We start from the raw sequence: 27,359 nt of genomic DNA, 5'->3' as shown, positions 1-27,359 counted from the left end.
GCCTATGTTTTGTAGTAATGTATGAACAGATTAGCCTATATGTAGCAATGCAGCTCACTGACAAGGTTTTTTTAAGCCTTATTTTTGGCTATAAGGGTGCTTTGTGTCACAGAGGAATGAGCTCTAACAGGTTATATTTCAACATGTGATATTTGCCTGCGTGACTAATTCCTTGTTGGTTTCATTAGTAGACGGTAAGAAAATACACAGCATGTCACCAACCTTACCCTTTACACCAGTGATGATTTACTACATTCAAGGCAGCAGGTCTTAAGTCCCTGTTATGTGACTGTATGGAATGATTTATGTCCCCACAAAGTGACTAATCCACGCATACACACTCCATCCCTCGCTCTCAGACTCCCTCGCTCGCTCTCCCCTCATTCTGGCTCTGTTGCCAAGGCTACCGTACAGCCTCTTGCTGCATATACCTAGACGAAGCTGCCGCCTGTGGATCTCGCTCTCCTCCAGGATACAAACAAAAGAAAACCCATCTGACTTTATACCTCTATCTCTCTCTCACACACAGACAGAAACATCCACATTCATATTTCTGTCTTTTCTAACCTCACGCCCATCCTCTGCCTCTCTCTCTCCCTCTCTCTCACCCCTCTCTCTCTCTCTCTCTCTCTTTCCTCTCTCTTGGTCTGTCTCCTCCTCACATGCAAACACACTCCTTCTTCTTCCAGACAGAGGAGCAGTAAAAGGATTGGCGTGGTTCTTGGTGTTTGGCTCCTGGTATTTTGGCTTGGAGGGGAGCAGAGCAGCAGATGGCGATGTGAAGACGGGCTCAGCCAGGTAAGAGGACTTATCCTAACCAGACTTAAGGCTGTGGATGAGTGACTGTTCCAGCCCTCCTCTCTTCTCCTCTCTCCTCCTTTCTGTCTCTCCCTCTTTTCCCCCCATCGTGTCTGTGCGACATGAGGTGAATACCAATTCCTCAGCAAAGCCCCTGACGGTTCATGTGGCTGCTGCTGTGCTTTTCTGGCTGTAAAAAGGTAGGGGATCTATGCTTGTGTACAGTGTTTATTTTCAGATCATGTATCAAAACTGATGCTCAGACAACAGGTTGGCTCTTCGACGCTCTCATAACTGTGTTTTCTTTCTCGTCCATTATTCCCTGAAGCTTCATTTCCTCTGTGTTGTATCATGTCTATGTGACAATGTGGGAGTTACCAGAGAGAGATGCAACAGTCCACCTCCCTGGGTGATTCATTACTAATCCATCCAGCTCTGCACTGTGTGGTCGCTCTAGCTCACCGTAGCCATGTACGTGATATGAATGGTGTTTTGTCTTAGTATGAATGACTGCCAGAGAATGCCATTCCTGCACTGGTGTTTTGATGCAGTGCAATCACGTAACACAATCCTTTGTCACCGGGTATCCAGATTTATCTCCAGCAGCCTGTAAATCAATTCGCTATGCAGCACATTTCAATTATTCATACAGTATAGCTTAGGCAGAATTGTAAGTTTATATGTGTGTTAATGAGATTTCTCTTTGAAATGCCCCTGGAGCTGCTGCAAGAGATTGTAGGAGAGTATGTAAACAATAGAGCTGATTGATTATCTGTCTCTGTGATATACAAGAGGAAGCCGCAGTCCTGCTGGGTATTTAATTTTAAGGTCATTCTGAGCTTTTGTGTGTGTTTATATGGTTTTTTTCTATGTGTGTGTGTGTGTGTGAAGAAGAGGTTGATGAGGCAAGTAAGTCTTGGCCCTCGTGACTTATCTCACGTTACCATCCCATCATCACTTTCAGTAAGAGCTTCCTCTTACCTCGTCTCACTGCCACATGAGCACTTTCACAACACACACTTGATTCACCTAGAAACAGGAAACGATGCTACACCTGACGTTTTGTTACCATGAGAAAGACGGGAAGGGAAGGGAAAGGAAAGAAACACTAAACAGCAGAGCAAGTAAAAATAGAACAGAAAAGCAGATTTAGACACATGTTGATAGGGCTCCATTATTGTCGAGATTAAGAAAGCTGGAAGGCCGATCCATTAAACCATGAGCCAGCTGTCACGAAAAGAGGGAGGGTGAAAAAAACAAAAACAACAGATCATGTTAATTCCCTCTTGTTGCTGATTGCAGGGAAGAGCTCAAAGTATCCTGTGGTGTGGTTCTTTCTCATGGGACAGAGGCCACAGGTTTATTCTGTGGAGTGTTTCGACTCAGCTGGATGTCGGGTGCTTTGAATGGATGCAGATCAATGGAAATAGTACGCACATACTCTATTTGAAGAATGAGGGGGTGGTGTTTGTAAGGACCCAAAGACAGTAGACCTTCGGTGAGGAATGAGGAGAAATCAGCTGTCAGATTTGACTTTGTTGTGAATCCACTTGGTCTTGTTCCACATGATTCAATAAAAATAATAATAATAATAATATATGATAATGCTATTAATTCAATTTAATTATGAGAGTCTGAGCTGCGGTTTTAAGGTTTTATATGTACTTGTAATTAATTATTCAACTATTTAGCATCATCTTTTTTCATGGTCAAGCTCATTCTGATTCACAGCTTTAACATGTAAGCAAAAATGTATACAATGTGTACAAATAATACTGTAACAATTAGTGTTGAACATGTATTTGGACAGTGATGCACCAGACATGACAAATATCGAAGAATATCAGATTGCTATATGTTGCAAATTGAACCGACTTTTAATAATTTTAAAGTTACTTATAGAAAAACAAAACAGAAGAACTCAGGTACACCAAAAACACACACTGCGTTGCCAAAGCGAGAGACTAAAACAAACATATTGACTTAAAAACAATAAAAGCATCGAGAGGCTGAATTTTCAGGAAAATGAGAATATTGTCGCTGCACTCCCAGTACAGACGTGTGTTTGTGCTTTTTATTTTTCATACCGTGTTACCAATATGTCTTATGTGTGTGTGTGTATGAGCACACTACAGTATGTTAGTTGCCACAGTTACCAAAACGCCAACCTCACTGCGTCATTGCTTCAGACAGCCTTCACACAAAAAAGAACTGCTTTTCCTCCCATTCATCCTTCCATCCACTCATCTACCTGTCCATTTACTGTTTAAAACAGAAACATCCCCATTTTCTCTTATACAACACAGTTTCTATGTGTGTGTGTGTATGTATGTATATAAGTATGCGTGTGTGTGCATTGTATGTATGCACGTTGCCATGGCGACGGGCCGGGCTAGCTGGCGTCATCACTTCAAAACCACCTTCGCAGCAAGCAAGAGAGATAGAAAAGGACTCAAAGCAGCTCCCCTCTGTTCAACACCTGCACTTACACACACACACACACACACACACACACACATAGTTCTTGCTTCTGGTGTGGTCTCATATTCAGCTGAGCTCGCCCCATTCGTTCAACAGGGTCCACCGGCACAGAAGGAGGAGGTGGGGTGGGAGGTGAGGGGGTGAGGAGAGGAGAGGAGAGGAGAGGAGAGGAGAGGAGAGGAGAGGAGAGGAGAGGAGAGGAGAGGAGAGGAGAGGAGAGGAGAGGAGAGGAGAGGAGAGGAGAGGAGAGGGGGCTTGACTTCATGCATACTGATTCCACTGGAGCTATCTGAATGTATTTCTGAGGGTGTCTGGGTAGTCTGCCTCGAATCATCCCTGAGAGAGGAAGACGGGCAGAGACAAAAAGAGAAGAAGAAGAAGTATTGACAGTTTACAGTGTCACCTTACATCACCATCTTCCACTCATGAAAGCACAGCTGGGAGCTGACATGGGTGCTACTCTGATCCATCTTTAGATGAAACTGCATTACTAACCATGTCACAGTGTGACCATCTGAATTTGAGTCATATTTACTGTACATGTAGCATCCATATGCATAACTGGGAATGTATTTTATTTTCTAGTAAATCTGACTCCACACCCTTTTACATGTTATTTCCTTCTTCTCTGTAAAAACCTCTTCTTTGTAAAAATACAAAACCCAACTTTCACCTTTTGTTTCCTGCCACTCAGGACTCTGCTGCACGATGACTGACAACGGCTGGTTGCCACAGGATACTGGACTTAACTTGATCATGTGATCTCCCTCCCCAGTTCCCTGCCATCTATCACAGGTGAGTCATGTGATGGGCTGGGCATTGTGGGGTTTTTTTTGTTTTTGTTTTAATACATACATATATTTTTGCAAACCAGTTGGATTTTTTTGCATATTTTTGGTCAATAGTCATTGATGAAAACATGTTCCAAACACACTCATGACAAATTTAGACACCAGCAACACATTCAGACAAAAGTGATATGTACGCAAACAGTACACCACCACTTCCACAAGCCCCCGCATTCACACATCCACTCGATCCACGTGGCAGTAATCAGCCAATGTACAAAACACCTTTATTAATGGTTGAAGGACAAAAGAGCAGGGCGGAAAAGGGCTTTGAATACACTGCTGACTGATACACAGAGGGTGTGTGTGTGTGTGTAGGTGTGTGTGTGTGTGTGTGTTGTCGGTAGATGATAATGCTCAGGACGTATGAGAGGGATGAGAGCCACTCTGTTGCCAAGGTGACGGACAGGGCTGTAAACACGCTACCCCTGACTCATCTCTTCACAATAGAGCCACTCACACTCAGTCTCTCTCTCTCAAACACATGCAGGCAAAAAAACACACACATGTACATATATACACACACACACACACACATTTACACAATAGAGTCCAATCTGAGGGAGACAAGTGGATCCGAAGATGAGAGCCACTCCAAACCGCTTAGCTATACATCTGAATAGGCTCATGGCATTAAACGCAACACTTTCTGTCAGACACACGCTCATTTAAAAACACACAATCAGACACTCACACACACATCACTGAACTTGAAATCAGTGTGTAGTTGTGTTTAGGTTCCTGCTCTATGTAGGTAAAGTCTGATGAGTGAAAATGACTGATTACTGAAAGTCCTTGTGATCAGGAAAACTTTTTTTGTTGAACTTTGAACCCATTTTATTGTTCATACAGGATCTTGTCAGAGCAGCACTAGCCATCCTGATGTTTTAGTCAGAAATGCAAGCTTGCTGGATATTAGTAGCAACGACAGTCTTTATTTTTGAATATTTTTCTTAGAAATTCTGCTTAGAGGATTTGCATATGCTTGTTTTTGTGTCATTTGTTTTGTGCTGGGGCTGGTTCATTTCTAAGCTAACAATTGTATTGGTTTTCTAAATCCACACAGCAATGATTTTACTTAGAAAACTTATTTTATCTGTATAACTATGTGCTTCTAAACTGAGCAACAGTAGCTCCAGTTAATGTACAAATAGTATTAGCCGACATCAACAAACTACAGCACAAAACAGACAAAAAAGTGCACACAAATTTTCCTAACTGAACCCTTAAATTTCCATATAATAAGCATAAAAGCAAATATGAATTTAGTATATGAGTCTGAACTCCCTTTATCACAAGGGTTGATGTTAAAAATACCTTTAAACACAGGAGAGCTTCATTTATTAGGGGGATCATGACCCGCCGTCTGAGCAGCTCCACCCGTTCCCCCACCGAGGATTCCATCTTCCTGAGGCCTGACGAGGACCCGGTGTGGCTCGATGAGCCCGCAAAGACTGACAAATTCCCTGTCAGAGCCTCCAAAAAAGATGAATGCAAAGCCGGGGCCACAGAGGGCCAAAGCTCACAAGGGGAGGAAGTGTTTTTGCACAAAGTGTACGCGCTGGTGATCGAGATCCACTGCTGGGCTGCACTCTTTGTGGTGTCCCAGGTCACGGTATGTCTGTCAACGTCAGTGTTCAGTGGTCGACATCTTTACTTGTTTTTAGAGGTTTTGTTTCTGCAATAAGGTAGTTTGACCATGTGCGATATCCAGCTTTCGCTTCTTTTCTCCAACTGCAACAATAGACATGTGACGCCTAAACACTAATGCACACAGTGTGTCCTTGGCTTGTATCCATTACATTTTATTCTGTTTTTATTCTGATTTTTTCTCTCAACTTATATTTTCCCCTATATTTGGTTGTAGTTTAACCCATAAAGACCCAAACATTCACCAGCAACCAAAACCATCAACTGATCTGAACTGTTTAATACCTGTTGATCCACTAATCCTATCAACACATGTAAATAATTGGTGTAAAATGCAGTTTGCCATCTTTTCATGGTCATCAGACATGACCCATTTGGATGTTCAGAGGCTCTGTAGTCAACATGGAAACACTGTTATCTTCTACAACACCGTTTCACCAGTAAAACCCATGGAATTTGATGAATAACAGCAATTGTAGGCATTTGTTATATGTTCAGTTGATGATATATTTTGCTGAAAAAGTCACTTTTTCTTCAATTTTCTGTTTTTTTGGTAAAATAATCCTAAATTTAATCCAAGTTTTTATGAACATCTATATGATCAGTACATTACATATTGGAAAATACCTGATATTCACTGGAAAAATGCAAAATACCGAGGATTATTTCATAATAAACGGTGACAAATCACTTAAGAAATGTTAAATGTAGAGAAAAAAACCCATAAAAGTAGCACAGGATCTTTATGGGTTAAAAGTAGATGACTTTTTAGTATTCATTCTGTCTTTCTCTCTTTCTCTCTCTCTCTCTTTCTCTCTCTCTGTTGACTTCATGTTTGATTCATTTGACAAAAAAAAGAACAGGTGCAGCATTTCCATTTGTGAAAAAAGTCTTCTAGCTGTGGCTATGATTATGACACCAGACTGCATGTGGTCAATTTCCATATTTTTTATGCCTGTGTAATAGTCCATTTTCTTTTCTTCTCTATTCGCTTTTCACCTGAGAGCAGCCACAACCCTGCCTGATAACTGGTGCGTGCATGAATGACAGCAGCGTACACAGTTACAATCTGCCTTCTCTCTCTCCTCCCAGGGGTACTGGGTGTTTTTTGTGCTGGAAGGAAATGGACCCCTCTCTTCCATCTATAAAGCTCTGCAGGTCATTGACTTCTACCTTGGCTTCATCCTACCCTGCCACCCAATTTTTGGAGTGGATGTAAGTGTTAGTCTGGGACTTTACTTGGAGCTGTTTCAGTTTGTCTTGGAAGGAAAATGAAAAAAAAAAAATTCTAAATGTGTGATTCAGCTTGTCTAAATGCCTGTTCCTGTCTCTGTCTTTCTCTGTACTGATCAGTCCATGGTGTTGATGAGGGAAGTGGTGAACACCAACCAGCACAACTGGATCGTCCATGGCACTGCAGGCATTGGGATTGCCATATGTGTTATCATGGTAAAAAGTTGATGAACATCATTACCATTTTAAAGCTTTAAATGTGTATTTATAGCTTTACATTTCCTATTCCAAACTGCTGAAAAAAAAACAAAGCCTATGTTAAATATTTTCTTGACTTGTTTGCATTACGTCCGTATCCAACAGTTTCTAACAGATTTAGAGAAATCTGTCATTTCTGTCTGTTTTCTTTATTCAGGGTTTCCCCTCAACTATAAATCTTTGGTGCTGCTTCCAAGCCATTTTTGGTGGCACCTAAGATAAATTCATGTCAAATCTATACAGAAAACATCAAGACTACGTAAAATGGTAACAGTAATTCCCCATTAGACATAAACAAGCTTTTCTAAAATGCTGAAAACGTGTAAACAAGTAAAACTGGTAAAGCATGATGCTTAGTTACGTATTTTTATTGTAAAAAAAAACCCCAAAAGCATCTATTGCATAAGAACCTCCAGTCTCTATTACAATCCAAAAAGCAGCTCATACAACTGAGGGATGACCCTGTTTTACAAACATTTAATACTACTTACAGGTATTTCAGTAGAAGGAAATGACAACATGAATATATGCCATGGAATGACATATGAATTATACGTTACATCCCCAGTTTGTAAACATGTCTGAGTCACATCAGAGGTTTTCATTCACAGTGATGGTGAAAATAGTTCCCATGATCCCATGCTGCATCATCAAACCACTGAGTGTATTGCTACTGTTTTATTGTGAATCAGAAAAGCAGCACTTAATCATTTCTATACGACAAAAGTATGTAATTGAGAGTTTATTAATATGATATTGAAACACACATCAAATTAAAGCTGATATGAATTACTTGCAGGTTGGACAGATGGCCAGTTTTTCATTTATTTACTGAATAATAAAGAGATGGATAAAATAATAATAATAATAATAATGATAATAGTAAACTAATGTCATTTCTTCATTTGCTGGCTCCTCCGTCCTCAGGTCATCCATATGGTGTGTAAATGGCGTTACGGAAGTGGCTTGTGGTCTTCGGGTCCACTACCGAAGGACATTGGGGACCGGCGTCAGTCTGTGAGCCGCCAGCCCTCCTTCACTCTGTCAGAGTGGACAGACGCCCAGGAGGATCTGCTGGACCTGGACCCAGTGCCCCAAACACCGGTCTTTGACATGGGCACTGATACCAGGACGGAGGGTGACGCTGTGACCCTCACCGTCACTCCAGTGGGGCTTCAGGAAAGGTTAGAGTGGGAGTGTGAGGGCAGCACGGAAAGAGAAAATGTGTGTTTATTTCCTTGCATATCAATACCTGGACCAGAAGTGTTTAGATCCTTTACTTCAGTAAATATACTACACTGTCAAATACTACAGCACTGAGCATATGACTTATGTAAAATGTATGCATTGTCAGCAAAATGCATTTAAGTTATGAAAATTAAAAGCACATAATTCAGGAAAATGTCCTCTATTAGTGATTATAAAGTCTAGCATTATTTATTTATTACTCATGCATTCATGTAAAATCAGGAATTTACTTTAGTTGTTTGAGTTGGAGCACTTTTTCCAGCTAGTATAGAACTGCACCATGGTGTAATCTGCCGATTATTATTCAGCATAACTTGATCAACTGTTTAGTTTGTGAAATTTCAGAAAATACTGACCAAACTTTAAAAATATTAAAATAACTAAGATAATAGCAAATTTCACCTTCGAGAAACTGGAGCCGTTTTCCTGAAATGTTATTAAAAAAACTAGAAGCACTCGGAGAGCGCAGACCTCCGCCAAGGCTGATCAGTGCCCCCCCCACCCCCCCCCACCCCCCACCCCACCCCGTGGGCCCCCCCCACCCCTGATCACCACCAAAATTGAATCATTTCTTCCTTATCCCATTTCCAACAAACCCTGAAAATTTCATCCAAATCTGTCCATAACTTTTTGAGTTATGTTGCACACTAACAGACAGACAAACAAACAAACAGACAAACAAACAAACCCTGGCAAAAACATAACCTCCTTGGCGGAGGTAAAAATAGGTGCACTTTATTTATACACCACTTATACATATTATACAAGTTTTTTTCTAAGACAGTGGAGTAAAAATAATCAATTTGTATCATAAAAATGATATGTGTCATAAAAACATCATTAAAATTGTGAAAGAATAAGACAATAAGAAAATACCTATGTTAATAGACTGGAAGTAAAACTATAATGAAATTTCAATAATATTTGAACAAGATGCTTAATTTATAAGAAAATGGCAGATTTTTATAAACTCTTAATATGTATCATGTGAAAATCTTCATTTTTAAAGTAAGTAGAATTTTAGACAAATCTAGACAAGTGAAAGTTTGTATATATCACTGGAAAAAATAGGTATATAAATAGTCATATTTTGCTAAACCCACCTTTATTAGTCTTTGTTACATTTATTTGTGTATTTGGGGACCCTAATAGTTCAAAAAGTTTGAATTTGAACCCTCCAGGTGCTGTAAAGCTATCTTTATATTCATTCCGACAAAAACTGAGTTAATTTCTACAACCCATTTCAATTCCTTTTTAATTTGTTACATTTTATAACTAGTTACGTAACGACATTTGCACATGTAAAATCAAGACTTCTGACGAACATTTCTCTAATTCTAATTAATGAAGAATTCAGACCCAAACATAGCTTTTACAGTTCATGTAGACCACAGGGAAATGTTTTAAAATGCATAATTCTATTTAAGAAAAGCAAAATATCACTTCTTTAAAGAAAAATACTCAGGTCAAGTACAAGTATGTCAAACTTGTAAGTGTAGTACCTGAGGAACAGTATTCATTTACATTCCACCACTGAGGTATTCTTATATGTTCATAGACATTAGAATATGAGTGTGTGTCAGGAGTGTCAAACTCATTTTCTTCCGGGGGCCACATTCAGCCCAATTTAATCTGAAGTGGGCCAGACCAGTACAATAACAGGATGATAGCCAATAAATAATGACAACTCCAAATGGTTTTAGTGCAAAAAATGATATTAAATCATGCCGATATTTACAAACTATCCAAACAGAAAGGATGTGAATAACCTGAAAAAAATGAAATTTGTAAAGAAATATAAGTACAATTTTATCAATATTATGCCTTGACTTATCATTTCTACATATGCATTACAGATCAGATGTACAAAGGCACAAAACATTTAGTAAAAGGCATAAAATTGTTAAAATTGTGCTTAATTTTCTTTAGACATTTCAGGTTATTCACATTTTTTTTGTTACAGGATAGTTTATTAACGTAAACATTTTTATAATTTAATGTTTTTTGCACTAAATCAAAGAGAAAAAATCGGTGTTGTCATTATTTATAGGCTATTATGATATTATTTTTGAGTTTGATGCCCTAACTTGCACTTTGCAAATTCATCCCGCGGGCCGGACTGGAACCTTTGTTTGACACCTTTGGTGTATGTGCTACACAGATGTTCATATGGGTTTGTCATGTTCTGTATGTATGGAACAGGAGGGGCTCCAACGTGTCCCTGACGTTGGACATGTGCACACCGGGCTGCACGGAGCCTTACGGCTATGGGGCCCAGCTGTCCCCTAGAGACCAGTCAGCCCAGGAGTACCTCCGACAGGGAACGCACGTCCTGACCCCCGCCATGCTGCACAAACGGGCCATGGATGACCAGGCCCTGCAGGCTGAGTTTTATGTGAGAGCAGCAGCAGTAGCAGCGTCTCACCCACCTACACTCCTTAGATTAACAGATAGATGCAGCAGGAGTGAACAGAGACTCACCGGAAAAGACACTGACACACACACACATATGGGCACAAACACAAATGCACACACCCACACACACACAAACACCCAGTGGAGCTCTGCACACACCCGTAAGCTTTTCCACTGCCTGTAAGTGGGCGAAGGAAGAATAGATACAGGCGTATTTGCATATGAAAACCCACAAAGGAATCCAATGTCTGTGAGGCAGAAAAATGTGCATTCACAATCACACACATACATGTTATATCCAATATAGTCTATCAATCACACAGTCAGTACGCATAAGATGAATTAACTGTCAGGGGTAGTGGATGACTTCATATTTTGGATTTTTGTTGTCTTTTTCGATGCTTTTTGTATAAAATTTGGACTTCCTCCTCATTTGTGCCTGGGCTGATTGTTCTTGTATCTACAGCACCTATTGTTCTGTCCATTAACAGGAAACTCCCATGAACTTTGTGGACCCTAAAGAGTACAACTACCCAGGGCTTGTGAGAAAGAACCGCTATAAAACCATCTTACCCAGTGAGTACAAACAATGTCTGAAGAAGCATTTAGCTTCTATGATTTTAGAAACGATTCATGTTTGAGAACGCTGATGCTCACAGTAAGATACAAGACACTAAAGACGCATAAATGCATACACTGTTCCCAAAAGTTAGAATTATTTTGTTTTCAGACACATTCCTATACACATCAGTAACCTTTGACCAGGTGCAATGATTACATACTGAGTCCCAGTTACATCTTATCTATCAAGAATAAATCACATTGTCACAAACATTTCATGATAAAAGTTATAAAAATATTTTGTTCCAACTTTATGGAAAACTGTGTAAAAAGATATCAGCTGATCATGAAAAACTTTATGATAGAAACCTTTACTAAAGAGATTTTCTTTTACAAACTTTTAACAGAAAACAAAATATTTAGTTTTTGTAAATGGTAAATGGACTGCACTCACATAGTGCTTTTTCCACACCTTCATGGTGCCTAAAGCGCTATACAAAGCCTCACATTCACCCATTCATGCACATGTAAACTATACTCTAGTTTTATAATGACTTGTAGTGAAATGTAATGAAAACAATAAGGCATTCTCTTTATAAACAATTAAAATGGGTTTATTTTCATGGCACATTCATAATAATAAAAGATGTACTCTTCATTAGAGAATCAAGCAAAATTTCATAGAGCAGTCCTTTAATTGTGTTTAACCATGAGATTCTTCCAAATGGATATGACAATATAGTTGTTAAACTATTTACTCCATCCAAAGAGCATCACAGTAAACCCTTTCTGAGCTGAAGATGTGCTCTTTTAAAGGAATTAATATATAATACATAGAGAAAACATTTTAGATAAACTGATATTTTACACAGTATACTCTATTTTACATGTGATATGTTATGATTATATTATTTCTCATCCTCTTTGTCTTTTACCTCTTGTCTTTCCTCTCATTTTCTCTCTTCCTTGTGCTATTATCTTATTGTCCAAATCCAGACACTCACAGCAGAGTGATCCTGAAGTCGCAGGATGAAGATGATTTCCTCACTACATATATTAATGCCAATTATCTCAAAGTAAGTCAAAATTTGTGTATTTCATAGCTGACACATTGCAGTAATTTACTGAATGCTGCAAGCTCATGTTCGTGTGTGTGTTGTGTGTATTTGTGTATATTTGTGTGTGTGTAGGGTTACGGAGGTCAGGAGTGTTCATACATCGCCACCCAAGGTCCCACAGTGAACACAGTGGGGGACTTCTGGAGGATGGTGTGGCAGGAGAGAAGTCCAATCATAGTGATGATCACAAATCTGGAGGAGAAGAATGAGGTCAGTGTGATGATGATGATGATGATGATGAATGAACGAATGAATGCTGAAGCTGGTAGATGCATTAATGAATAAACAGACACATACGTTGATACATGTATGTGTAAAAATACTGTCTTTGTTTATTTCTGCCCAATACACCTTGCAGAAATGTGCAGAGTACTGGCCCGAGGACACTGTGACCCATGAGGGTATTGAGATCACTGTTGTCACGGTAACCCAGGAGGATGACTACAGTCTGAGGGTGTTTACTCTGAAGGTGAGCCTATGCAGACACACTGTTACATAATGTGTCAGTGCAGTTTATAATGCTTTGCATTACTCACAAATACATACAATGATATCTAGTCAATTCAAGCAAACTGTGCAACCACAGCTTAGTTTTATGTGTTCATGTCTATATTTAATTTCATACTCTATCCTGTAACATTTCCTGATTAGAATGTTTAAATAGAACTAGGCCCATGGCCTGTATTTTGTTGACTCGTACACTTACATTATATCAGATGTTTCCAGAAATGAGAAAAAACTGTAATTTTCAACAATGTATGTGTTTCTTTTAGTCATTAGTGTCATGCCCCCTTTATTGGAAAACATGGTTAACACTGTTTCATCATATTGAAATGACATATCATAAATATAGGTCCATAACTATTGAACTAATTATTTGACCGTTTGCTTATTTTCATTGTGTTTTTTATCAGTTCAACAAATTCTGTAAAGCCCTGTGAGGTGACCTTGTTAGGCTCTACAAATAAAATTGAGTTGAATTGAATTAAACATAATCTCTAATCTATGAAATGCTAACTTTTCACATGGGAACATTATTCCAGCTTGAATCACATGAGGTCCTATATCGGTGAGGGTAAAAACAATAAGTTCCAATGATCGACCATCACTTCACTACATCCTTTCTTTTTTTTTTTTGTACGTTCAATTCATTCAAAAATCTAGGCGTGAAACCAAAAAACATTTGTAAATATTGTTGTAACTTAAACTTTGTTCTGATCATTTTGACCCTGCACAATGATGCCCTTACCAATACAGCTACTCACTACGTCAGTACTGGCTCAGTACTATTTTACCATATATTAGATCTGTAACTAACAGTTACATTCATGGTTGATAAATCTGTCGGAAAATAATGAAAAAGTTTTCCAAAGCCCAAAATGACCTCCCAAATTTGTCATTTGGTCCATAATCCAAAATATTCAATTTACCATCACAAAGGAGGAAAGACGCTAGAAAATCATCAAAATTTAAGCAGCTGGAAGTAGAGAATTTGTAGAGAATTGTAATGTGTTTTTCTAAAACAGGTGCTAATCACTTTAAGTTGAGCTGTATATTTTCACTGATGTGTAGTTTGTTTTAAAAGCTATCACTAAAGTAATTCACTTTTAGGGTTTACTTTACTTTTACAGATATACTGTACAGTACCATGCAGAAGTTTTAGACCACAAGTTTGATGTTTTAGCAAGATTGTAATGATATGTTACAATGTATTTGTATATTTCTCAACCGAAACAGAACAGCATTAAAAATGCTTGTATGGAAGTATCTTGCATCCAGTATTTAGTGTTACCTTCCACTGTACTTAACATGTCTTGATCTCTTATGTACAGACAATAGAAGATTTACTGAATTAATCAAGTGTTTTACACCAATGTTTCTACTACTTTTTGTCATGGGAACACAGATCACACCCATTGTTTCCTGTAGACGCTATGTAGTTTGTATTTTTTGTGAATTTTTAATGCTGTTCACAATATTCCCCTCTATTTTTGGTTGTATTTTAACCCATAAAGGTGCAAACAGCCGCAGGTGACCAAAACCATCCACTGATCTAAACTGTTTAATACCTGTTGATCCACTAATCCTATCAATATATGTAAATGATTGGTGTAAAATGCAGTTTGTCATCCTTTCATGGTCATCAGATATGACTCATTTGGAAATTCAGAGGCTCCGTAGTGAGCGTGGAAACACCGTCATCTTCTACAACATTGATTCACCAGTAAAACCCATGGAGTTTAATAAATGACAGTGGATGGACACACTTGTTTTACGTCTAGTTAATGATAGATTGTACTGAAAAAGTCCCTTTTTCCTCAGTTTTTTCAGTTTTTGATATAATAACCCTCAACTTTAATCTGAGCCTTTATGGACATTTTCATGATCAGTAAATTAAACATAGAAAAATACTTTATTTATATTGATAAAATGAAAAATACAGAGGATAATATTATAATAAATGGTGATAAATCACTTAACAAATGTTAGATCTGGAGAAAATTTCAATTGGGAACTGACACAAAAGTAGCACTGGGTCTTTATGGGTTAATAAAGAGTCTGAGAAACAGATATTACACTCTTTAAAACCATGTAAAACCAACATAGCTAAGGGTGGCCCAAGACTTCTGCACAGTACTGTACATCTACATGAATATTTAACTGCAATATAATGTTCAAATAATAAATAATTTACAATTTCACCATAAATTTTAAATATCTGAAAATGAGAACATAACTCTGTATTGTTGAAATGTCTTCCCGTTTGTTTTTTCAAAGACACCACATGCATTTTTCCAGTGATTTAAGCCAAACAAATGAAATTACATTGACATTAAGCTACTGCATGACTCTATATCCCTCTGTCCCCTTCTTCTTCTTTTTTTTTTTTTTTTGGTTGAACTAATCCTTTAGCCTCCATTGGATTAGCTCCTCTAACCTACGCTATATCTGGTGACAACAAACCCAGTGTGTGTTGAAGTGTTTTGGACTCCACACAGCTTGTACACACCTGCCTGGTTCTTAACAGACCGAACATAGGTTACACAGGTTTTTATTTTGGCCGAGGAACGTGTTCTTAGTTTGATTGACTCACCGCTAATATGCTTGGTGTTTACTCAATGCTGCTGATGTGGTAATATTTTTCTGTTGCGTTCATTCATGTTCATGAGTGCTTTATATTTAATTTGGGGTCATAATGGCACTGGCACTCAGCAAGCCAAACATGATAATTTTGTAAAATGCAGCCTACATCTGATTACTAAGCACTAGGGCATCATTATATAACTGTGCTCTGAATTACAGCTTGTTTTTTTTATTTAATTCCTCGTGCCTAATGCTGTCTTTTTATAGGATTAATAATTACTGTCAGACTGACACAAGTACACCCAGGGAATAGAGGCAGCTGATGGATTTGATTATGTTACAGTGCAAGTGATGGACAAACACACCATATAAGACTCGCTCTTTTTTGCCATCTTGCTTCGCATTCATTGTTGTCGTAGCAACTAACACCAAGGTAACTATTTGAATACACATGCAAAGCAACATGCTGATCAAAAATCATTCGACATGTGTCTGTCTCATACACATGAACAGTCAGGGGAACATTTTTGCATGATTGCATCCTTATTTCATGCCTCTGTGTGTGTGTGTGTGTGTGTGTGTGTGTGTGTGTGCGCGCTGCAGTTTGGAGATGAGGAGCGTAGTCTGCGTCAGTACTGGTACACCTCGTGGCCTGATCAGAAGACCCCAGACAAAGCCCCGCCCCTCCTCGAGCTGGTAAAGGAAGTTGAAAGGGCCAGAGAGGAGGCCCCGCCATCCAGCGGCCCTATCATTGTGCACTGCAGGTACAGTCAGCCACCCACAGTTACTCATGTGTTTTGCACTGTCCAGTGTTTTATCTTACATACTGCTTATTCACTGTTACCCATAAAGTTGGATTTTTTTTTTTTTTCCAGACACATTTCTGTTTTTATTCACTACATATCTCTTTGTCCAGATGCAATGTTTACATTTTAAGTCCCAGTTACATTTTATCTATCAAAAATAAATCATATTGTCACAATTATTTCATACGCCAGCATATTAGGGCCACATAAGAAAATATAAACACTTGTCACTACAAGAATAAAGTCATAAAATGTCAAGATAAAACCAGTAATTTTATAAGAATAAAGTCGAATACAATAAGAGTCATAATTTTACGAGAATAAAGTAGTAATATTTTGAGAATAAAGCCATAATATTACAAGAATAATGTTATAATCTAAAAACAGGTTGGAAAAATATCATAATGTGCAAAAATAAAGTCATACCCACCCATTGCATAATGGGGAACTTAGAACATTTTGTGAGGTTCTACTTTTAACAACAGAAGTGAAAGTTGCTACTTCGTTTGTTGCGTTCTCTGTAACCCGAAACTCTGTCATCAACAAGGCTAAAGGCTTACAATTTATTAATTATGACTTTATGTCACACTATTGCAAATTTATTTTCAAAATATTTCTTTTATCTCATAAAAGGGTAACATTATTTTCATTAAATCATGAGTTGTTTTAAAACTACGACTATTTTTATAATTTATATAACTTGATACAAGGCAATATACTCAGGAGGACAAGGGTGAAAATTCTGCCGCAATATATCACATTTTCTGCAAAATTAATAAAGAAATAGATCACGCAAAATGGTCACACGGGAATATAAGGTACTCAATCTTATTTATTTATTGGAAAAAGACAAAAATCCAGCCACTCACTTGGTCAGAAAATTTAAAAAGCCTTTATTTCATGAGGGCCTGTAGATTCATTCACAGGGGCTGGAGTTAAAAACACACCAACATGTGTCGGCATGCACCTTCTTCAGGGTGTCAGGGTTCATGCCCTCTCCATGAGCGCCTTTGGTTTGCTGAATACCAGTAGCTCCCTGTGAAATAGTTTTTTTGTCTTATCATATTTTATTATTTTTCTTCTTTTTTTTTTTTTTTTTTTTTTTTGTTTTTTAGAAAATTTTGTGCAGATTTGCAATAATATTAAATATTACTATAATAAAAATTACATTATGGTTGCAAATATCCAAGCCAAACAGTATCAGTTGTAGCACCAAACCAAAATGAGTACTGGCAATGTAATGGAATATAAAATACCAAATATAAACATGGCACACTTTCAAGTTTAATCTATAACAGCAAAATAAGCCTCACAGTGTAGAAATAAAACACAACAAATGAACAAGCAGTCATGTTAAGTGGAAGAACATAAAACAAAAAAAATATGCCATTAAGATTGTGATTTGTGACTAAGTTAATCACATATATATTGCTGTATCACACATTTCAGGCTGTCTATAATATGTACTTGAGGGCTTTTAACTAAAACTGAATTAATCACTTGGCTCGGTTTCCTCGAGCAGAGCATTTGCCTTCGTTCAGTCCTCTGCCATCAGATTTCCCCAGGGAGGATTTGGCGTTAATCAAATTAGTGCTAATCAATATAATGATCCAGACATTTTCCAACCCGTCACTCCTCCAACTTTTTGTCTGCAGTGCTGGAATTGGTCGAACTGGCTGCTTCATCGCCACCTCCATCCTGTGCAAGCAGCTGAGGACTGAGGGTGTGGTGGACATCCTGAGAACCACCTGCCAACTCCGTCTGGACAGGTGAGATATTCTTAGCCTTTTATCCATACCCAGGCTTGCCTTTAGTTCTTGGCACCAAAATATGTGTTTGTTATGCGAGAAAAGCCTTTCACTGACGTAGTTTGTGTTGACTTGGTTCCAAATCACGAGCTAAGTCACGAGAATAGCCCACCTTTTTAGATATTGTCATCATGGACAGTTGGTTGAGGCACAAGTAGGTTACTAAGTCAGTAAAAGTAAACAGTTCTGAGCAGCAGGCAGGTAGGAAAAAGCTGACCATTTTTCACACCAAGAAAAGAAAACAGCAGATCACACTGTGCAAAAATGTTTTATCTTTCATAGACTTTTCACTGCAGGAAATGCACAGGTATAGCAATTAATGTTGGCTCTGTTCCATCCAAATGTAGCAGTTACTCACATCAGAAAGGCAGATTTACCCTTAAACTGGTCCTGCTAAATGGAACACAACGTTTATTATGCTTACACCTTTGGCCAGTCAAAATGTCATGATCTATTACATTGCATGTGCTGGACATTTTATCCCTTCCTGGAGCCATTAAAAGACAATCCAGTTTTACTTCAGTAAAACTTCAGATGTGAAAGGAAATTACAAACACATCAGGAAGTAACATGTTACAAATGACAAGCAAACCACTTCAAAATAAAAGGTAAAAATAGTAATATAATAAAATGTATTACAATGTATTTTTACATTCCTGAACTGTTACATACACATAGACTGTTTATGTCCCATTCTGTCTGCAGCTGAGTCAGTGGTATACAGGACAGAAAATAAAGTTCTTTCAACTGAGGGGTTTTACACTATTTTGTAAGAAGTCAGACAGTCATGTCAGGTGATTCGCTTACAATTAGTGAGTTATGATTAAGCTATTGTAAAAAAAAAAAAAAATTCTCACATTTTACTGTAATAGTAGGAATAGAACATTCAATAATGCATTTGAAAGGTCCAGTATGGATAGATAGATAGATAGATAGATAGATAGATAGATAGATAGATAGATAGATAGATAGATAGATAGATAGATAGATAGATAGATAGATAGATAGATAGATAGATAGATAGATAGATAGATAGATAGATAGATAGATAGATAGATAGATAGATAGATAGATAGATAGATAGATAGATAGATAGATAGATAGATATTAATGTTTTGTTTTTTTTCCACCCAGCTAAATGTAGCTTACAAAGTCATCAAAAAATAATTGCAGATGCATTTAAAATACTGCATATCTGTGGGTAAGAACTGTTTTTTTTTTTTAAACAAAAACTATAAAAAGTCTGCCCCTGTATTAAAAAAACTGAAGACACCCAACTCACCCAGTCTAAGGTTATAAAAGGGTGAAACAATTTCCAATTTTTCAAGATATTTTATACTTTTATAATGTTGTTTTTCATTTTTAACACAACATAATTGAAAGCGACCTGATCCTGGATGAGCGATAGAAGATGGATGGATGGATGGATGGATGGATGGATGATTGAACACACACATGTGGCTGTCGATGAATGCACCAAACTAACATACCTTAAATGTACCTGCAGACAGAACATAACCTCATTGTCTTTGCCTTTTCCTGTCCATTCTTCAGGGGTGGGATGATCCAGACGTGCGAGCAGTACCAGTTTGTGCATCATGTCCTCAGTCTGTTCGAGAAGCAACTGTCTCACACAGCTGAGGAGTAGAGTGAGCGCTCCAACCACACCCAGACCGAGACACACCACTGTACACTGTACCTCCTCTGGCGGTACACACCACTGTACCTAGCATCATCACAACGTCACCCTTTAACAAGTTCAAGTCATTAATTTGTACACCCAAGACAGGCTCACTCTGACAGGACTGACCAGTCGACATTAAATTTGTGCTTATTGTATGTTTTTGTGCACATAAAAATTAAGGAAGTAGGATTTGAGATAGTCCCCTCCCTCCCGACATACCCCACCTCCTACCCTTAAAAATCTTCACAACAGTCAGACCTAAAATAATCCAAGCCTGCACTCCTGACGTCAGTTTATTTGCACTGCTGAGTTTTTTTTTTTTTTTTTTTTTTTTTTTTTTTTATCATATTATTGTAACCGAGTCTTTGTCATGAGGGCCTCACTGAGAGCTTGGAATGAGTGTCTTATAAAATACCACCCGTGGATACATACAGTGTTATCAAAATGTTACACTGGAGCTGAAATAATCAGCTCGACTGCAGCGATTTCCATTTGCTTTAAAGATGAACCGCTAGCTCAGAGTCCCAAAGTTAGTGTCTGTAAGAAGGGCCCTTTACAGCATAAGTGCCAGCATAATTTAAATCTACAGAAATGATCAAATGCCAGCCTAATATCTAACACTATATCGATATAAAAGTTCACACTGAATATATGTTAACTTTTTTCCTCATTGACCTTTACTGACTCTCACTTTTAATGTAAAAAAAATCATTGCAGAAGGCCTGTTTCAACTTTTGATGCATTCAGGAGCCACCTCATCTTCAGGTTGCATGGTGCTACGTGTTCATTAAAGGCATGTGCAATGTTATGGAACATAGGAATGTATAACAATTAGGTTATTAATTAACTAATCAGGATTTCTGTGCAATCTACAGTATTACAGTTCTACCATGCTGCCTGTGCAGTCCTCATGGCCCATGATGTTTACAGTAAACAACTCCTGCATTAAGGCCACATAGACGTACCCTCAGAGGCGTCACAGAGCCAGCACCACTGAGAGGATGGAGTCCAGAAATAGAACCGCACCATCAGAAAAATCAATGCAGACCTCTGGAGAATCTGACACCAGATCATTCGCTGTTTCTGACTTAACCACATAAAGAAGTGTAATGCAGGCAAAAGCAGTGAGGTGCAAAAAGGCAAGCACTACAAACTGATAAGAGGTGGTGGAAAAGTAAAAATAAAGTCACATATGAGGCTTGTCGCTCTCAGTGATACTGGCTTTCTGATGCCTCTGCTTCTCAACAGTAGCTTGAACACATCTGTGAAGTAAGAAGCCCATGATTGTTGTATAGACAGGCCAGGCCTAATCTGTATGAAGCACAATAGACCAACTATGGTTCTCTCTCTGATGTTAAGCTGTAAAAGTTCTTTTTTTTTCCGTATTGTGTTTTGATTGTGTTGAGTTTAATGGATTGCATGTGCCGTATGGGACTTTATAGGTCCACAATCAAGCGACGTGATTGGTTGTCCCGCTTTTTGTTGTGTAAAAAGGTTTAAGCCTATTATATTGCTTGCTCTCGGCCAATGCTTTTGATACAGTTTGCTTTTGTGAAACCAACCAGAGATATTTTTAGAACATTTTGATACAATCCTTTCGAGTAGATGCCTTGTGTATATTTCTGTTTACACCATGATGGAATGTAGCTCATACTGTGGATCAAACCATTGGTTTATATTGCAAGATTTGACAGAACAAAATGTGACAACTACCTAAGTTACCTTACAGTACAGAAAAAATAAATTATGTTCAGTCTTCAGTATTATTACTTTATGCCTTTAGGCTTTGCTTTAATATGCTTTGCTTTCTGTGTATGTTTTTATCGTTTTCTTGGAGAATTTTACCTCAGACTGAGTTTTTACAGTCCCCACTCAATTCCATCTGTGACTCTAGGCCACTCTCAGTTGACAACATGAGAAATAATTGCTATGTGTTAGGCAGCTAAAACAGTGAATACAGTTTTCTATGTAACAAAAATCAAACTCTAACAACTTCTGTCTTGACATAACGGGTCAGTTTAACTGTCGTGAACATTATCAGAGGATAAAATAAACGCGGGCTTGGACCAATTCATGAATATCAAGTCAAATAGCAAATTAAACTGCCAAAATGACCTCTTAGATTAACACAGGACTGGGATTGAGATGAAAAGCTACAACCTATTGTCAGAACTTTTGACATAATCCTCTGATAATGTCCAGTGTACTTGACTGAAAAGCTTTTATTTTTAGCGCTAGTTTTCAATGCTTATTTGGTCCTCTTACGATGACCGAAATGGGGATGACGAAATAGCCAAACAGTCGGACATACAACCAACCAGCAAATCAGTATTCCTCTCCTCTGCACCAGTATCGCTTTAAGTTGTGAGTTTTGCATCCAAATAAAGGTAGATTTTCATGAATATGTGTTGCTGTTTTTCTAAATTACCCACACATCTCATAAATGGAAACATCTATAAATATAATCAGTATGTTGAGTTTTCTTGCTTTTATTTCTGTAATGTGAAGAGGAACAGATTAACCCTTTATCTGTGACTAGTTTTGGTCATTTCCACAAATAAGGGGCCAATCCCGTGCCTCAGTGAGGTCAAAAAGCATGGTGGTTTTTATAACACTATACAATGATTCAGAGAGATTTTATAGACATTTTGAAGCTGTAAATAGTGAAATATTAGTGATTTTTGTCAGTTAATGACCTTATAACTTCAACTTTTAACTTTATTTATCCTTAGAAAAGGAAATTTGGTGTGCAGCAGGGGTCATAAACCTGCGGTGGCCCAGAGGTGCAACACCCAAAAAATTATCCACTATAAGAAAAAAACAGAGAACAGTCCAAAAAATTATCCACTATAAGAAAAAAAAGAGAACAGTCCAAAAAATTACCCACTGCAAGAAAAAAAGAGAACAGCCCCCCCAAATTTTCCACAAGAAGAAAAAAACAGAGAACAGCCCAAAAAATTATTCACTATAAGAAAAAAAAGAGAACAGTCCAAAAAATTATCCACTTTAAGAAAAAAAAGAGAACAGTCCAAAAAATTATCCACTGTAAGAAAAAAAAGAGAACAGTCCAAAAAATTATCCACTATAAGAAAAAAAGAAAACAGGCCCCCCAAAATTTTCCACTATAAGAAAAAAAAGAGAACAGCCCAAAAAATTATCCACTATAAGAAAAAAAACAAAACATCATCCATCTTTTCAATTAAGAGTGCGCTGTTTACCCAAAAGGTCTCTTCCTTTAAAATTAAGGCCACCAGAAAAAAAAAAGCATAGGCTGAAAATTTTGAACGCCTTCAGCTAATGTGGCTAATGCTAAGGAAGTAACCCACCGGAAGTGGACGTCAGTGAAACATAAAAATAAAGTTATTTTAAAAAATGTATAGTGGATAATTTTTTGGGCTACTGGATCATTTTTAGGGCTTTCTCTTGTTTTTTCTTATAGTGGATATTTTTTTGGGCTGTTCTCTTTTTTTTTTTTTTTATAGTGGATAATTTTTTGGGCCAGTGGATAATTTTTACGGCTTTCTCTTTTTTTTCTTATAGTGGATATTTTCTGGGGCTGTTCTCTTTTTTTCCTTATAGTGGAAAATTTTTTGGGCTGTTCTCTTTTTTTTCTTATAGTGGATAATTTTTTGGGCCAATGGATAATATTTTGTGTTTTCTCTTTTTTTCTTATAGTGGATAATTTTTGGGACTAATGGATAATTTTTTGGGTTCTCTCTTTTTTCTCTTATAGTGGATAATTTTTTGGGCTGTTCTCTTTTTTTCCTTATAGTGGATAATTTTTTGGGCTGTTCTCTTTTTTCTCTTATAATGGATAATTTTTTGGGCCGTTCTCTTTTTTTTTTTTTTTTTTTTTCTTATAATGGATAATTATTTGGGCTGTTCTCTTTTTTTCCTTATAGTGGATAATTTTTTGGGCTGTTCTCTTTTTTTTTCTCATAGTGGATAATTTTTTGGGCTGTTGCACCTCTGGGCCACCGTAATAAACACATGAACACATACACAAAAATACATACACAGAAACAGCACCACCAGATGCCACCACAATAAAATTACACAATACAGGACAGCACACTAAGATTGTTTTATTGCATGTTTTATACCAAGAGGAGGGAGACTATAGTCACACCACCTGATGAGGAGGTAGATGACGATGTCCGATAACACACTAAGGTTGAAATTTTGAATTTCAGAGTATTTCAATGAGTGCCCATAAAGGGTTAAAGTCTGATAAATCTGATGCTGATTGAGTTAAGTGTGTAATAGCATCCTAGTGTGGTAAAGGTATGACTCGCAGCCACAACAACAGACTGTAGTTAAATATATCTACCACTAGGTGTCAGTATACACAACATAACTGCAAACATGGCTGTCTGCACCAATACCATGCATTCATTTATTTACTCAATAACACAGTTTGATGGGAGGGAGACACAATAAAGACATTCAACCAAACAAAAGAAAGCTGATCTCAAAGTCAAACAACCAAAACTTACAAATTCCAACAGCCTGCATTCAACACATAGAAATAATTTCATATCAGGAAGGTTGATTATTTAGTCAGAGAATTTGCAATTTTGTCTTCATTTTTTAAAATATCAAAAATACTCCTGCATCTTCCCTTTTCATATTATGAAGCAAGTGTGTTTAGTGAGTATCACTGATGTAATATTTCACCCTGAATATATTTGAAGTGATCATCTGTAAGTGAAGGTAGTGGAAATTTAATATTTATGGCTAATAAATGAATGAATATACATGGAAAAAATAATGGAAAAGAAATAGTATAATTTCTGGTAAGATGGAAAAAAAGAAGAATATTTTGATAATTTAATTTTACAATTAGACCTTTTTATTAAACATATTAGAGATAATTATACAATGATGTCTAAAATGAGTAGCCTATTCACATTGTTCCCCCTTTGCGTTCAGAACTGCCTTAATTCTTCATGGCTTCTATTCAGCAAAGTGCTGGAAAAATGACATGATAGCATCACATGGTAGCTGCAGATTTGTCAGCTGCGCATTCATGATGCAAATTTCCCGTTCCACCACATTCTAAATGTGCTCTATCCAATTGAGGTCTGGTGACTGTGGAAGCCATTTGAGGACAGTGAACTCATTGTTATGTTCAAGAAACCAATTTGAGATGATGTGAGCTTTGTGACATGGTGCTGAACACAGCCATCAGAGGGATGGGTACACTGTGGTTGTAAAGGGATGAATCTGATCACCAGTAACACTCAGGTAGGTTGTTGCATTTAAATGATGCTCAGTTGGTACAAAGAGGCCCAAGGTGTGACATGAAAGTATCCCCCACACTCATTACGCCACTACGACCGGCTTGAACCATTAGTACAAAGCAGTGCAGGATTAATCGGACTATGTGACCTGAATGTTGCCACAGAAACTGGGACCAAAAAATCAGGCCAAGAAACATTTTTCCAATCTTTTGTCTAATTTTTGTGAGCTTGTGCAAATCGTAGCCTCAGTTTCCTCTTCCTACCTGACAGCAGCGGTACCCTGAATGAACCTCTGACATCAACAAGGCTTTTATGCTCTTTAGTCTGCTCAGCTGCTAGGGAATGTCGTTTTTTTTTTTTTTTGTTACTTTATTTTTATTGTTTGAATTCTGTACAATACAAACATAAGGGGCATTTGGGATACATTGACCATAAAAAAACCTTTGTGACTAACAATTGGCTTTTAGTAATGTGACGTTGAAACGAAAATTGTCCATTTGTCCCATTCATCATGACACTGTTCTTCTTGAGTCCTCAATCTCTGGGTCAGAATCTCCATCTCAAATATTCCATTCACAATTTGTATCCAGTCGTTAGTTGTAGGTGGTTCTAATCTGCACCATTTTTTGGTAATAGCCTTTTTACAGGCTGCTAATAGTATTTGAAACAAATATCTATCATTTTTCATACATTATTACCAATAATATAATCGAAATACATCACCAAACATGTTTTAGGGATTGCATAAGCTAGGGAATGTCTTTTATTGATGAATGTGTTTTAGGTGTCTGTTTTTTTGTTTTTGTTTTTCTTTTTTTTTTTGGGGGGGGGGGGGGTGTTTTTTTTAGATATATATTATTTTATTATTCTATTTTATTACTGGGACCTAAGTGCACATTTTGTTCTCCATGTGCTACACTGAATGAATGACAGTAAATGAACCTTTTGAACCTTAATTTTAACTGAGAAAACTGCTGCTCACTGGATATTTTCTCTTTTTCATACCACTCTTTCTCATGCAAATTTAAGTAGATGAGCAGTTTCTGGAAAACTCCAACCTGCCTATCTAGCACCAACAACCATTCCACATTTAACATCACTTCAATCACCTTTCCTCCCCATTCTAATGCTCGGTTTAACCCTCAGCAGATCAACTTGACTACGTCTGTATGCCCAAATGCATGCAAGTAGCCAGTGAGTGTTTGTGTGATGTAATCCTTAAAAAAAACAGCAAGGTACACCCTTGACATGTTGTCAGTTCATTGTAGGGCTGACATTTACGAACAACCATTCATTCACATTCACACAAAGGGGTCATTTAGATTGAATAATTAACCTATTGAGGTGCATGTACTTGTATGGTGGGAGTAATTTGGGGTACCTGGAGAGAACATGCAAACTCTGGACAGAAAGGCACTAGAATCAGAACCTTCTTCCTGTGAGGTGACAGTATTGATCACTGCAGCATTCAGCCTAAGACATGATAAAGAAAAAAAGGTTTATTGCAACATCTTTTAAGTCAATAACAGGCTATAAACATCAGCTTTCCATTAGAAATAACAGTGACATCATTTCAGTAAGTGAGACGAAAAAGGCATTCAGATCTGCATGAATGGACTTCATGCATGCCTTGAAGATTGGAGAATGGGCTTATGATCGAATGAATGAATTCCCTGGACTGGCAGAGAAATTTTCTCCCCAGGCTCCTGACATGGCAGCCCACCGCTCCTAATCTGCAGTTTGTGTTCCTGCACGTTCAGCTAGTGATGGTTTAAAAGGAGAGGGTCCATTTCAGTGTGTGTTGCATGTTCACATATAAAATATATACTGACAAATAAAGATACTGAACCTTTTATAGGGCACTTATTGAAATACTCTGGAATTCAAAATTTCAGCCTTAGTGTGTTATTGGACATTGATCATCATCTAACTCCCCGTTAGTTGGTGTGACAACAGTCTCCCTCCTCTTGGCATAAAACATGCAATAAAACAACTGTTATAAGGTCATTAACTGAAAAAAAAAACACTCGTATTCACTATTTACAGCAGGGGTGTCAAACTCATTTTCTTCCAGGGGCCACAATCAGCCCAATTTAATCTGAAGTGGGCCGGACCAGTGAAATA

At 37.6% G+C, this 27,359-nt stretch overlaps 1 protein-coding gene across 4 annotated transcripts; it reads left to right on the top strand.

Moving 5' to 3' along the window:
• Positions 1 to 402: 402 nt before the first annotated feature.
• On the top strand, positions 403 to 22,394 carry LOC115421212 (tyrosine-protein phosphatase non-receptor type 5-like). 4 transcript variants are annotated; one of them, XM_030136986.1, is made up of 14 exons: positions 403 to 798; positions 3,974 to 4,074; positions 5,475 to 5,742; positions 6,870 to 6,992; positions 7,131 to 7,226; positions 8,196 to 8,452; positions 10,719 to 10,911; positions 11,423 to 11,507; positions 12,489 to 12,568; positions 12,683 to 12,820; positions 12,969 to 13,079; positions 16,298 to 16,458; positions 18,156 to 18,269; positions 19,863 to 22,394. In XM_030136986.1, exons 3-14 carry the CDS (start codon positions 5,482 to 5,484, stop codon positions 19,954 to 19,956), a joined length of 1,713 nt encoding a protein of 570 aa, XP_029992846.1. In that variant the 5' UTR covers positions 403 to 798; positions 3,974 to 4,074; positions 5,475 to 5,481; the 3' UTR covers positions 19,957 to 22,394. The 4 variants fall into 4 exon arrangements, with proteins under 4 accessions (XP_029992846.1, XP_029992849.1, XP_029992847.1 ...); XM_030136989.1 differs by having other exon boundaries at positions 5,457 to 5,742; XM_030136987.1 differs by lacking the exon at positions 403 to 798 and adding an exon at positions 871 to 998.
• The last annotated feature ends 4,965 nt before the right edge of the window (positions 22,395 to 27,359 follow it).

The sequence above is a fragment of the Sphaeramia orbicularis genome, chromosome 6, assembly GCF_902148855.1.
Source record: "Sphaeramia orbicularis chromosome 6, fSphaOr1.1, whole genome shotgun sequence".
NCBI lineage: Eukaryota > Metazoa > Chordata > Actinopteri > Kurtiformes > Apogonidae > Sphaeramia > Sphaeramia orbicularis.
The sequence above is the reverse complement of the archived record's forward strand: the minus strand, read 5'-3'. Positions and strand labels throughout refer to the sequence as shown.

Excerpts from the sequence above, each read along its gene's own strand:
- LOC115421212 (XM_030136986.1), top strand. The coding sequence starts at position 5,482 with ATGACCCGCCGTCTGAGCAGCTCCACCCGTTCCCCCACCGAGGATTCC. Across the intron at positions 12,569-12,682 it reads TTAATGCCAATTATCTCAAA|GGTTACGGAGGTCAGGAGTG; the intron begins GTAAGTCAAAAT and ends GTGTGTGTGTAG. Across the intron at positions 12,821-12,968 it reads ATCTGGAGGAGAAGAATGAG|AAATGTGCAGAGTACTGGCC; the intron begins GTCAGTGTGATG and ends TACACCTTGCAG.